This window comes from Perissodus microlepis, chromosome 7 (genome assembly GCF_051167445.1).
Source record: "Perissodus microlepis isolate ML-2025 ecotype Zambia chromosome 7, ASM5116744v1, whole genome shotgun sequence".
NCBI classification, from domain to species: Eukaryota; Metazoa; Chordata; class Actinopteri; order Cichliformes; family Cichlidae; genus Perissodus; species Perissodus microlepis.
Genome location: NC_140467.1, coordinates 6020755 through 6035638, shown reverse-complemented (window position 1 = coordinate 6035638; position 14884 = coordinate 6020755). Strand labels below are relative to the sequence as shown.

The following is a 14884-nucleotide window of genomic DNA, read 5'->3' as shown; positions in this document are numbered from 1 at the left end:
ATCCTGAAGGTCACAAAAGAATCCAGAACAACATCTAAAGAACTTACTTCTCTCAGTTAAAGTCAGCATTCATGAGTCAACTTTAAGAAAGACAGTGGAAAAATGGCATCCGTGGGAGAGTTCAAAGGCGAAAATGTGAAAAAGTTTGCTAGTTATCACAAATACTTGATTGGAGTTTCATGTTGGTGGCACGAGTTTTTAGGTTATGGGGCAATTATTGATTATGCATAGGGCCAGGTAGGATAGTTTTTCCTCCTGAAGACATGAAATTATAATTTATAAATGGCATTTTATAGTTACTTGGGTTATCTTATATCTTATCTAATATCAAAACTTGTTTGATGATCTGAATCATGTAAATGTAATGAATATGCAAAAAGAAAAAACATTGAAAAGAGGGGAAAGACTCATTCACAAAAAGTGTTCATCTTTTATATACAGTCTATGTTTATTTGTAGTTAACCATTTCTAGCCTTAATCAGGTGCATTCTCTTTTTCTTTTTTTAATTCACCCAATATTTAAGAACAGAGAGAGAAATTGTGCCACATTCTGCAACACAAATGTCATATTTTATGTGTTTAATGCTCTATATTTCAACAAAAAAAAAGCCGCAGAAATCTACTGTCACTCTATTTAATGGCCAATTTTCAAAAGTAATGACTTACTTATAAAGGAACATACAACATTTCTCTATGTAAAACCCAATATGGGACTAATGTCTATAAAGACTATTGGGATGTGGGACTGCCACCAATAATCTTCTGCCAATGATTTAGCTTTTCATTAGCTTTTATCACATTTATCTGTATTCAGCTGGAAGACAAAAACTGGCATAAATTGAAATCTTGGCTCCAGACATCAGCTAGTTATACTGGAAGCCCGACAAAATCACCAGTTGCCCAGAGGCTAATTCAGTAGGCTATCTGATGGATTCCCACATTAGCTTAGAAGCAATGACGCTTTGGAGTTTGTTCACAATGGATAATGGGATCAACAAATCCGTTCCTTTTTTTTCTTTAGCAAGTTCACCACCTAAACAAAATGTGTACCGTTTGTTGCCTTAATCTGAAGATTAATACGATCAATATTAATAGCAAAATGGGATAGAGTAGCTTAAAACAAGCAGTAAATACTTCACTGTCTGTTTTCTCCCTTACCCTCTTAATCAAAAATAATAAAAGATAAAATCTACTAGAAATGTTTATACAGTAATACTACACTAAAACAACTAGTTAATAAAAACTAAACACAAAATAGCATACATGTATTTGTTTTTTGTGCAAAAATTGTTGTAAAACGAAGAAAGAAAGTCTCAAAACAGCTGCAATTTAGTTATCAATCAACATTTATTAGTTATATTTGTATATGTACACCAAAGGTACAACACTTATTGATATGTAGAAACAGATTTTTATGTATACCATAAACTGAGAAAAGAATTCATTTTTTTTTCTCAACAGTGAATTTCACCCACACATAACCTCTGCCTTTACATCAAGATAACAACAGCTTTACAAAGAGGGAAGGCCTAGAAAAGTAAAATCTGCAAAGCACATTGTAGGCAGGAGTGTAACAGGTTATCAGCTCAGTGTATGAGTTTCTTCAAAAAAACACATTTCAGGAGAAAAGCACAGGCTTCAAGATATACTGGCTCTTTGCTGTGCCAATTATTTTCCATGTAGTCAGTACCATTTAGGTAAGCGATTCCAGGTGTTTGTGTGTGCATATCATTTCTGTGCAGAAAGTAAAAAGGCAAGTCAAGTGAAGGCAGCTTACTAAGTAGTATTCCTAAAAACATCCTAGACTGATGACATGACAGAGTTCAAATGTGTGAAGATGTGATTTATGGAAATGCTAACATGGAATCTAAATGATATAGATGTCCATGTCTTCAAATGCACCAGGTAAACAAACATGTCTGAGACTAAACCATTTTTTTTTCCTTTGTAAAGACAAAATGTGTTTAGATGAGTCACCTGAGGAATGTTGCTGTATCCTGTAACAGGCATTTGAATACAATTGAAGTTTGAGCTTTCTCTTATATCAACTCTTAGGCTATGTTTGATTCATCACTGTCCTACACACAGAGCAAATCTGACCTTTTCCCCTGTTTTTGTGTCTTATCACTAACCTTTATAATAATAATTTCCCACCCAAATAACTCGTGTTGGCCCCCCTCATCAAACCAGAAACTTCCTCATGCCTATTTTTATCTCATCTCACTCTTTCTCAGTCTTTTTCTTTCTCTTCTTCATGCAAATAGAATTTTTTTTTGCAGGATTACTATAATTTCCAGAGAATTCTGCATTGTCACTGAACAGAACAATTATATATTTATGTATGTACAATGAAAATGAATTCACACTGCTTATATCTTCATGGAGGAAACATTCAAAACACTTACATTAGATTAAAAAAAAGATATTTATATGCTGGAATGTGACAGTTAATTAAAACAGCTAGTTAACAGGTGTTAGAGAATAAAAAAGAACAAGCAATTTATGACATATTTTCCTCTCTATACATTTTGTCTAATCTAATTTTACTCGTGACATGGATGATTTTTTTCTCTCTAGAGGATTACATTTAGAAATGTCACAGCAATGAAACTATATTTCTACGTATCATTTTGATACCCCCACATCCCCTGGAAAAAAAACCCCCAAACAAACAAAAAGCATCTGTTACCTACAATATGTACACAAAGTGCAAGGAGGCACTTCAAAATATCATGCTTTTAAGATAGTGGTGCAAAAAATAATTATCATATTATTTTAATTCATGCTTCTAAAACCGTGAGTTTGAACATAATATTGGTCCAACACACAATCCCCATCGGTGACACTGTCGGCTACTCACTGTATATGTATATAAAGATATATATGTGTATGTGTGTGTGTGTGTGTCATGAAGATCACAAGAGGTTAGAGTGTCAGTGCTGTACTCACTCATAACAATTACAAATGTACTGACCTTCCATGTGTTTGTTTGTTTACTTATTTTTGCATTTTTGTTACGTGTGCATTTGGAGAAAAGTGTGAAGATGGTGCATATATACATCATTCTATGCAGTATGTTGAGCAGAACACTGCACGCTCATCGTGATGTATAAAAGTAGACAAATGACAGAGCGCTGCACTAGATGTTGTGTTAAGTTTCCTACTGTTACTTTAATTGGCATTTGTTTGAATCGAACACCTTCAAGGCAAGGTCATTCAGCACGGATGAAGAGAAACAAGAGAGGAGAGAAGAATACAGTGCAAAGAAATCAAATTCACATTGACATCAGTTTCACCTCCCTCACACATGCACCCAGAAAACGATAACAGACAGCATTCCTGCTTTGTTTGTGTATTTGCCATATATTGTTTTTAATCATTTAGTTCTATGAGATGATTATATGTGTATTACCTGATAACTGGAACATCCCGGCATATAACTGTGCGTGTCCGTTCTCATATTCTGGTTTCATCAACTACCTTCCCACTTTATGGATAAACAGCTGCAGCATTTAGGGTTTGTAGAAACAGTCTTGAGCTCTGGTGGCAAAAATATATTGTTTACCTTTTTAGATCTGGCTAAAACAAGAAGCTGGCAGGTGTTCCCAGAGAGGATCTGTCTCTGTTCGTGCAAGCCAAGAATCCATCTGACAGCCGAGTGCCGCTCTACTTCCTTCTCAATTTATTTTTATAAACGTTTCTAGCTGTTCACCTTTTGTGCTATGCCAGTGTTTAGTAATAACTATGTCTGTGCTTTCTAGTACACTGGTTCACAGGCTCACTCAGCCACTGGAATGTAGTTTGAAATAATAAACGTGTGCTCACTGTATTTTCATATATTATAGAATAACTTTCTTTCGACAAAGACTTTTGCTGTCATTTTTCATAGACAAAGCTTTTAAAGTTGTGCTCTTAAGAGGCCATTCTCAAGGAAACACTGGTCTTACAAACAAGTAAACATTTTAGGATTAAAATATGTTTCCCTGTAAGAGTAAACATGACAAGCCTGAGTATCTTTTGATCTCACTTATTTTAAAGTAGTTTCTTTTTTAAGTTGGAAAGATTATTGTCTGCACTCACATTCTGGCCCGATTTGTGCTTTAAAAAATATATATTTTCAATATATTTTATTCAATATTTTATGTAGGTATGCCATTTAGATTTACATTTAGTTTTAAACTGATTGAAATGTCTTTTTCATTGGTATTAAAGAATTACTATTTTTGGTGAAAACCGATACTCTATACATTTTAATTTTAGGGCAACGCTTTAGATTTTGAGGTTTTATCTCTTGTTGTGCTATAAATGGATAGTTTAAGAAAATGGATGTCATGGTGACAGTTCAAAGGCCTCTGTGAGCTGATTGATTTTCTGCCTGTTTGGTCCCTTTAATTGACTTGGTCATGTTTTGACCTTAGCACTCTCTCTCTCTATCACACACACAAATTAGCTTTAAATATCACTGAATGCGTGACACAAAGAAAAAGATCCCTTTTCTACACAGTAGACAAAATAAAATAAAATAAAACCATTGGGTGCTTTGAGGCTCAGCATGTTTTTCCTGTTCACTATTGTTCTCCCTGACCCCTTTATCAGTTTTCTGGTCCACAGGGATACTGAGTAATATTGGGTAACTATAATTGCAGTAAGAAGCACTTTAGAGACACTTTTGTTCTTAGATGAGAGGCTGGGATGAAAACAAAAAGCAGTGGCCATGTGCACACATTGTGATAGTACTGACAGGGATGGAAAGAAGGGGATTTCATTACAAATTGCATTGGCTGTCGTGAATAATGCTCCAACTCCCACTTGTCTTTGACACTATAATAATGTGTCACCTTTAAGAAACTTGTAAGATACTCAGTGCATCTCCGCTTCTTCACTCCTCATACAAATAGGGGACCAGGATGTATTGCTAAGAATAGCTTATCTAACCTTTGTTTTCCTCCCTTCCTTCACCCTCCAAGTCTTGAAGTATGTTGTGCAAGTGTCTGCTATACAGGACGTAACTGCGCTCTAACATGTGAGGTATGCCTATGTTATCCTTTCACAATTAAGTGAATTAGTATCATATATATCAGTCAGATAGACAGTTAAAATTTTATAGGGACTAAATTTTTTTTTAAAAAGAAAAGAAATGTAAGCTACATAAAAAAGAACAATTAGTAGTTCTGTTCATGTGATTTTTCATTCATTCTTGTATATCACCAGACAGGAAAGCTTGTGGAGCCCAGAAGCAGGGGATCTCTGTGCTGCCATTATTCATGTTTCCATGGTTCCTCCTCAACAAGCGTGCACTCCGCAGCAGAGCCATTAGTGGCTGAGGTTACCTGTAAGAAGTTAGCAGAAGATCTAAACAGTGGATCCAAGAAAAAAATAAAATTCTGGTCAAAAGACCTTAGAATAACACCACATTCTTAAAGCCTATAACGCATCAGATCAACTACTTTTTCAGTCTACGTTGCTATATGATGTCTATAAACTAAAATATTGTAAACAACATTCTTATTTAAATTTGACTACTTTTAGCTATAGAGCTTTGTAGGGCTGTAGTCTCCAGAACAACTAGTTAACTGACCAAATAATTACTAGTTTTCAAATTGATGTTACTTTCATAAGGAGAATGTCGTTCCAGTACTATTCCCTCATTTTTAATGGTTGGACCAAAAACTTCCAGTTAGGATCACTTTGGATAGAGACTTTGAAAATAGTAGCTTTTTAACATTTGCTCAGCATTAGCTCTGTAATACCTGTCAAAAAGGTCAGCAGTGTGGCTACATTTTTTATTAACGCTAAATTTTTCACACATCTTTCATGTTAAATGTTTGAGACTATAAGTATGTTAGAAACTGTAACTGGTATGTCTATTAAAGCAAAAGGTTTGGGACCAGCATCTGCCAGTTGCAGTAAGACCAACAAAGCAAGACCATATTCACCAAGACCAAAGCAAATGTGAATCTTTTACTTTCATCAATACAGTAGAATTATATTACAGTTGGAGAGGTGTCAAACTTATTGGTCAGAGCATGTTGCTTGTTTGCATTTTTGTCCTGGGATCACCAGTTAATATGGTTTGAAATCATGTGGATGCACACTGGTATATGCTGGTTGGCTGCAAATCAGTTGTTTTTATTTTAGTACAAAATGAAGAGTTTGAAATAATTTAAACAATGTTTTGTTTAATAACATTTTTGTTTATCTATAAATAACTTTGGCTAATAAGGCAAAATGCACTCAGTACAGTGGAGCTGATTTAGTTCATCTAGAAAAAGATTATTCTCCGCAAGACCAATGAATAGGTTTTAGGGTAGAACCAATTTCAGTTAATGGAGATTTTCTTTGGTTGACTACAGCCCTCTTTAGCACTTGAAACCTACAAAGACAGAATTGCTATTTTGCAATAAGCGAACACTGGAACTGCAGGAAAACCACTGATGTTCATGCATGCTCGTGGTAGTCCTAACATGAGTTAGACAGTTTCTTTTAATGACCTGGGAATGGACCACAAATTTATGATGAAAACCAACTTAAGAGGCAGTAAAAAAAAAGACAAATGAATACATTTTAAATTCAAAATATACAAATAACACAAAAAAGGAAAGAACACTACCAAATGAATGCATAGTTAGGTTTTAGCTATTCTGCAAGCATCTACAGCTTTTCATTGGACTTGAAATGGGTTAGAAATGTATGTGAGGCAAAGCAGAACAGAAAACAGGGAAAAGTGGTGTGGAAGGTACTGGAAGCAGCAAGGTTTTGTGTAACATTCATATGTAAGTGTCCATTAATAAAGCAAGTCTGAGAAAGGAGGATATAACTTTTTGCCATGGGCAGATTGCTTGTGCGACAGATTACCAGCGTTGCTAGGTAACGCCCTTCATCCTTTAATAAATGAATACGCTCATCAGTAGACCTTTGCCGCCCGTCTGTGTGTGTCAGAGAACAAGCATTATGAACTTACATATAATATTCTAAAAGACTGGAATACATTCAGATATTAGATTTAAAATGTTTTACATTTCCAGAGCTCCTTCTCCCCTCTAGATTTCACAGAATATTTCTCACACTGGACAGAAATAGATGGTGTCAAAATGCAAAAAAAAAAACCCTTGTAGGGAATGACTCACTGGCAGTTTTGTAGTTGGTGTGTAGGGAATATATGAACTGCTAATTAGCTCTAGCACTTCCCTTTCTGTATCTTAAAATCCTACAGAAAATGGGAAACCTTTGGAAATGTTCCCATTTAACAGTTAAAATCTGCTGTATTCTAAGAAAAAGCAGAATACGCCACACTGGACAATAATTTGAACATAACCAATATTTAAAATTTTGTCAAAAGACATTTCTTTAAAGTGTTTATTAATACATGTATTCTGAAGTTTTGATAAAGGTGGCTGGTAAATAATTCCTCTGTGTCATAATGAGGATTATCTTGCGCTGCCTTTTGAACTGGAGCCAACCCCCAATTGGCTCCAGTAATCAGATTAGGCTAACTGTTGAGGGAGAGAAATTTGATCCTTTATTCATATGTACCGATGCTGAATAATATTTTGACATAAACTATAATTTTTTGTTGTAGTTTTTCAACAGCAAAGCTGCTATTCCAGAGAAATGAACACATGCATACATCCAACTATTGTTCCATTGCTTCACTTCTGAAATAAAATAACAGCGGGTGTATTTACAATGATGTAAACAAAGATGCAATGCTTAAAACTCAAACAGATTCAAGCAAGGTGCAGGGTGAGCATGCAACACGAGAGAGGGTTATATACAGGTCTCTATGTTTGTAAGCATTAAATGTACCTTGCATTCATCTACTACAACAGAATTGTTAGCAGTGGCGCTAGCAGTTGTGGTATCGGTAGCGGTTAAGACGCACTGGTTGGAATTATTTTCGTGGTGGTTCTTCATGTCATCGTAATAAGACTGGGTCTTTGTCATCATTTCAATGTCATCCGACTTTGCCGTGTGTGCATCCAGCTCATCCAGCTCTGCCTTCGACATGTGGTACACGATGCCTGCACCGTAGGAGTCACCCACCACGTTCACTGAGGTCCTGAATCGATCACTGATGAGACACAAATCAGCATGAAAGATGGCTTTGCATGCTAGTAAAGGGTTTGCAAAACCCTAATACAAAAGCAAAGGCAAAATTACCTTGTACAGTGTAACCACAATATAATTTTTTCTTTTATCAAACTCACAGTAGCCAGTCGACAGCAACCAGGAGACTGATATCTTGGGTTGGCAGGCCTACAGCAGTTAGGATCAGCAACATAGTCACCAGACCAGCACTGGGAATACTGGCGGCCCCGACACTGGCCAAGGTGGCTGTCAGACTGGGTGAAGAAATGGGAAAGCGGCACTCAATAACATTCTCCAAAACCACTTGCCTAACCTCATTCTTCACACCCTGATGCACTTCTCCAAACACCAATGAACATTACATCCTCTGCATCTCACAGTTAAAAGGAGGCACTCAGTTTCTGCTGTGCTTAGGCTGAGGCGCACCCGAGTAGGTTCTTCATCTTTATGAACAGAGGCTCACAGAGATGAAAGAGAGATTCGATGTTTAATTTGAAGGTCCATGGATTTATAGCCAATAAAAATGTCAGAGCCAAGGTCATCTATCTGCAGATCACTGGATTATAAGAGTATTTTGGAAAGATTGTTACGATGAAAACAGCGAGTGACTGGTAATTCTTGCTTAGCTTCCTACTTAGCATGAGACAAGGGACTGGGGCATATGGCTGCTTCCTCTGGGTGCTTAATTTGCTGTACTCTAAATTTCTTTTCAGCTCGCCACTAAATGCCACAACACTTCTGCTGAGTTTGTCTTTATTATAATGATCTAACTGTGGGAGCTGCATTTATCTCAGTTTAAACAATTTAAACAGTGGGAACTGCAAGTCTTACTTTGGTGACTAAGAATAGCTTCAATGGAAGAACTGCACACATATGCAGCCATTCTGTAGGACTCCATTTCTAAAACCCATTCTTATATATATGTAAGCTAGGATGGGATGTTAAATATTAAGTGCAAAGCCGTGTTCTTTCTGACCTGACAGTGATAATCTGACCAGGGTCAAGGTTGACACCGTTCATCTGGGCAATGAAAATGGCAGCCACAGCCTCATACAGAGCAGTTCCATCCATGTTGATGGTGGCACCGACTGGGAGCACAAAACGAGTGACTCTTTTGTCAATACCCAAATTCTCTTCCAGACAACGGAAGGTGACAGGTAGTGTACCAGCACTGGAGGGGAAAAGCAAAACAAGTTGGATTATAAATGTATAATAATTTGCACAAATATTAAGACAGCAATTCCTTTTCCATTCTGATGCTAACCTGGAAGCTGTCCCCAGAGCAGTAATCCAGGCCTGGAAGATGCCCAGGAAGAAGGTGAAGGGGTTTTTCCTGGTGATAACGAAGTAAATGCTGGGGAGGAAAATTGCTCCGTGGATAATGAGGCCAATGATCACTGTCACCATGTACATGCCCAGCTGCCTAGCCACGACCTCCAGATCCTTAATGGAAATGATCTTGCCACAAATCAAACAGGCAATACCAAAGGGAGAGTACCTGATGAGAAGAAAAAGTATATGTTTAATCATTTAGCAACATATTAATATAGTTAACCCTCATAAAATCTTCCTATTACAAGCAAGCCTTTATCTTTTAAAGCGTTACAGTGACTTGACAAATAACTTGGAATGAACAACAAACACATTAAATTAAGTCATTTCTGATTCAAATGACTTAAATGAGTTTTAAAATGAGTCAATGGGAATCTTGAGTGACACTAACCACATGATCATGATGACAAGTTTCATCACAATCTCATTGAGGATATTGAAGAATTCAATCATGAGCCTGGCCTTCTCTCCCATCTTGCCCATGCAGATGCCAAATGCAATAAAGAAACCAATCAGACCTGTGACAAAAAATCATAAATGTGTCACATTTTGAATGCCACCAGTGCTGAAGGGTGAGATGTGTCCAGCATCAGGGAATTCTTATAAGATGATAGGGTTTCTATTTAAAAACCAATAGGCCTGTCCAGATATTTGCAACATTCAAAACCGATTCCCAGTCATGACTCTAGAGTATGACTGGAATATCTGAAATACCTGAACATCTATTTTCCATGATATTAAATCAATATGGTGCCGAGGGAATTAATCTAAATGACTTTGATTATTCCCCGACTTGTTCTCTTTGCATTGTGGTTTCGATGGAAATGTCTCAACTGCAAAACATTCAGAACATTTCCATCAGGCAGCGATCTGTATTTCTGTGTATTGCGCTAGTTAGCAAATGCTGTGATGGTGATGGCTAAGCTGGCTAAGATGATGAATGTTCTCAGCATGTATACATGTTCTGTTACCTGCTACCAGCTTAGCATTTGCATCTTAGCTTCATCATTGTCTTCATTTTAGCATGCTGATGTTAGCGCTTAGCACCATTTGTAATATTGCTCAATGTTACTAAGCCACATACTGCAGCTATATTACTATGTGTTTTCAGTTGCAGTGAGTTTTACATACCCAAAACATTCATGCCACTTTTGAACTGCAGTGACTTTTTGATGACGTACTGAGGCTCCTTTGTAATGTTAGCCACTAGGCCCTCCATAGTGGTGGCATTGACATCCTCCTCAATAACCACCTCCACCTTCTTTGTGACTGTCTGAATCTGAAAGAAATTAAGCATTAAGCATAAATATTAATGAGCTAATGACATTTAAAATATTTTCCTTTAAGGTTCTGAATCAGATCTCTCTAAAAGACTCCAGTTTGCTCGTGTAAATGGAGAGTCCTCTTCACACACTAAGGTTAACTATGGAGTTCCACAGGGTTCCATGCTAGGACCAATTCTGTTAACATTATACATGCTTCCCTTAGTCAGTATCATCAGAAGGCATTGGCAAACATTTTCACTACTATACAGATGATACTAAACTTTATCTGTCCATGAACATGCACCATAACACACACCAGTTAGTTAAACTGCAGGTATGTCTTAAAGACATACCCGCAGCAAATGCTATCCAGAGTAAGCAAATTCTCACTCTGGATAGCACTACCTTGACCACCAATTCTTGGAATTGTTTTTTACCAGGATATTCAACACGTATATTAAACAATTATGTAGGACTTTTTTTTTCCACTTGAAGCATATCTCTAAAATTAGAAACATGTCTCAAAGTGATGTTGAAAAACTGTTCATTCATTTATTACTTCTAGGCTGGATTTGTTCGTTATTATTCGAATGTCCTAAAAAAGCCTTTAGTTGATCCAAAATGCTGCAACAAGAGTATTGACAGGGACTAGGAAGATATATAGCAACATATATATATAGCAAGATATATCTTCTACACTGACTTCTCTTCATTGGCTCTCTGTTAAATCTAGAATCAGATTTAATATCTTTCTTATAATGTACAAGGTCTTGGATAATCAGGCCGCATCTTATCTTAATGACCTTATAGTACAATAACATCACATTAGAGCACTTTGCTCTAGACTGCGAGCCTACTAGTTGTTCCTTTAGTATTTGAAAGTAGAATGAGAAGTAAAGTCTTCACCTTTCAGGCCCCTCTTCTGTGGAATCAGCTCTAAATTTGGATTTAGCAGATAGACACTTTTCTTCTTTTAAGATAAGGCTTAAAACTTTATTTTAAAGTATATTTTTAGGGCTGGATCAGGAGACCCTGACTCCTCTAGCTCTAGGCTGCTGGGGGATTCCCATGATGTGTTTCTTCTTCAATAACCTTTTTCACTCACTATATGTTTATACACCACTCTGCATTTAATCATTAGTAATTAATTAGTTATTAATCTCTGGCTCTCTTCCAACAGATGGCTGCCTCTCCCTGAGCCTGATTCTGCTTCTTCCTGTTAAAGGGTAGTTTTTTCTTCCCACTGTCCCCAAACGCTTCCTCGAGGAGGAGTTGCTTGGATTTTCTATGTTTCCTTTCTATTATTGAAAGCTATTTACTTCACAATATAATAGCATTGGGGCAACTGTTGTTTTGATTTGGCATTATATAAATAAAATTTGTATTGTGTGTGCAATTGTTTTGGTTTATCAGGCATCAACCCCTGTAGTTCTCTGTTGGTAGCCTCTTCCGAACACTTTATGAATGTAAGCCTACACATGTCCCAATACACAAGTTTATTTTCTATGACTTTATGTAATATTCCCTAATAAGTGATGGGATGGCATTCATGTGTTCAGATATCTCACAAAGATTTTCAAACTGTGAATAAATCCTTTTAATCTGTTACCTGTTGGAAACAAGCCTGAACAAGATTCTCTGGGAAAAGGTTCCTGATCAGATCAAAGAAGGCATCCAGACTAGACACATCATCATTTTTCTCGCCCTCGCCAAGATTCTCCTTCAGTTTGGGGTTGCCAGGGTGGATGACTAACACCAGGATAACTCCCAGGATAGCAGCAATAATTGTGGTTGTCATGTAGTAGACCATAGCTCTGGTGCCCAGGCGACCGCTAGATTTGGCATCAAGACCGGCTAGACCTGCACCCAAAGCAAGCAAGATCATGTTTGCCTGTTAATTGCTAGGACGTATCCAATGGAAATGTTGACTCAATGCTGCAAGACATGAAGGCTGTGCTATGCAAAGACAATTAGTAGATTATATAAGGGTATTTTCTTATTGCATTATGACTTTTTCACCAAGTCTATTTTAGTGTATTAGAGCAGCAAAAGGTGTAAATCAGGAACTTAATATTCCTAATATATTTGAGTGTGATAAATTACACTGCACCTGTGATTAAACTGGAGATAATGAGTGGCAGGATCAACATCTTCAGCATCCTCATTAGGATGTCTCCAGGAAAAGCAATCACCATGACAATGTCTGGGTGGATTGGGGAAGCAACACGAAGCAGCATCCCTGATACAGCCCCCAAGATCACACCTGAAGTGCAACAAGAAAAATAAAAAGGTGTAAAATCCCAAAATATGAAATTGTGTGAGAGAAACAAAGTGAAATACAGAAACAAAGTGGCCAAGCAGAGCCAACTTTAAGTAAGTCAGATATTACATGCAAATAAAGCATAACAAAATGCTATGATTTTAATCATTTGCTACTTGAAAATAGTATCAATTCAAACTATGAAATAAATAATTCTCAAATGATTTGTTCTCAAAGACATCGTATTAACATCTTAGTAACATCTTAGCTTCCAGCCTTATAATTTCAGTTGTTTGGTGAGAAGGAATCTGCTGGATACTTAGGGAGGGCAGTGGGTTGTGAAGATAAAATGCAAACCTGCTGACAGTGAGCAAAGCTCGTGGAGGATTAAGATCAGATTCCTTTGAAGCAGAGAGGAGGAGCAGCATGTCAGACTCACTGGTGAAGCATCTGTCATCTCAGCAAACTCTTTTAAAAATTTTATTTTTTCAAAAGCTTCAATAAATGATGGATTAAAAAGATATGTTTCACTCTAATCCCAGGCACAAATTTTGTCTCACTGAGATACTTGGATTATTTTCACATTATCTTTTTTGCGTGTGCAACCTTACCTTTCCTCTGATCTCCATTCTTTAATAGCCTGAATATTGTGACATTTGAAAGATCATCTATTCTCAAACAAAATCGTTGTTGATCCTTAAAGCCACAATGTCTCTTCTAACCAACAACTCTTTTCCTGCCACACACTGTTCCTGCCATTAAGTAAAGCTGACCTCTGTATGCTCCCACCCCCACGCCCCACTCCCCGGCCTACCAGGCCTGGTGGTTGGCCTCTGTGTCTGTCTGTCTTAGGCCAGACAAAACTCCAACATCCTCCTGGGGCTGCACTTCCGCTGCCAAAGATAACACAGCCCAATATATTGTTTCATAACACAAACTGATCACAAGGCCTCCAGCATTTTTTGTTTTGTTTTTTTTTTTTTTTAAACCTAAGTTGTCTTCAACGCTTTAATCTCTCCCCCAGTCTAACAGCATCCTGTGGATTCTGCACACCCGATGGTTTTGGATGGCACTTGATTTCCTGTGCTTTCCCTTTGGAGCAATTGCAAGTTCCCTTTCAAGGTTTCATCTGCCAAGTGACAGATGATCAATGATCATGCTGGCTCACTTGCTTTGTGAGCGTCCAGCCGGGTGCCATAGGATGTACACAGTATGCATGCTCATACAAGCCCACATACATACAAGCGCAACGCAGTAAGAAATGTACACACATTTTTTAATTTACAGTTTAAAGAGTCCTGTAATTATAGACTGTATGACTGGGAGAGATGACATAAAAACAAAACATCAGAAAGAACTACAGCTTAAACAAATCTAATTTAAGACCTTACATCTCTTACTTTATTAAAACCTTTTTTGCTTTGCACCCTAATCAGCCTGTGGTAAGATGACAGCACTTTTCATGCATCACCAGAGGCTGTTTGTATGTCCAGTACAGCACAGAGCTTTTGATAGCAACAGGTGGCACAGAATTGGGAAAGTTCAGAACACTCAGTCATCTTTCTGTCTGAGCACAGATGGCATCTCCTCCACACATATAATTGAGCTAGCATAAGACTGAACTCAGTGGTAGTTAGTATCTGTGTTTAGCCCGCCTTGCTTTTTATTAGGCTCTCGAGATAAAAAAAACAAAACAAAAACATAATAATAATAATAAAAAGTAATTGAAAGAAAAGAAAACAGTGTGAGGGGGCTTACCAAGGACAGTGAGAGTGAGAAGAAGGTTCTTGAACATTTTGGAGCAGATTAGGGCACATTTCGACTGGGGCCTGGCCTCAATGGGCTCCAGGTGACTCTCGTGCATCCTCACCTCCACTTGTTTAGGCATACTGTTGGCACTGTGATATGAAGAAAGAACAAGTGATATTTATTAAAATCA

The 14884-nt window shown here is 37.3% G+C and overlaps 1 protein-coding gene across 4 annotated transcripts in view; it reads right to left on the bottom strand.

The window, feature by feature from the left end:
- Positions 1-1328: 1328 nt before the first annotated feature.
- LOC146382388 (excitatory amino acid transporter 2-like) overlaps positions 1329-14884 on the bottom strand; it is a 29100-nt gene continuing 15544 nt past the window's right edge. For 2 of the 4 annotated variants that reach the window (XM_084933004.1, XM_084933003.1), the window contains exons 2-10: positions 14704-14843; positions 12796-12948; positions 12295-12545; positions 10552-10699; positions 9812-9938; positions 9065-9586; positions 8208-8342; positions 7807-8071; positions 1329-5330 (exon numbers count right to left, since the gene is read on the bottom strand). In XM_084933004.1, coding sequence (XP_084789130.1) covers positions 5259-5330; positions 7807-8071; positions 8208-8342; positions 9065-9586; positions 9812-9938; positions 10552-10699; positions 12295-12545; positions 12796-12948; positions 14704-14833 — 1803 coding nt within the window. In that variant the 5' untranslated portion in view covers positions 14834-14843 and the 3' untranslated portion in view covers positions 1329-5258. The remainder of the gene's footprint in view (positions 5331-7806; positions 8072-8207; positions 8343-9064; positions 9587-9811; positions 9939-10551; positions 10700-12294; positions 12546-12795; positions 12949-14703; positions 14844-14884) is intronic. The other 2 variants (XM_084933005.1, XM_084933006.1) reach the window with 2 other exon arrangements.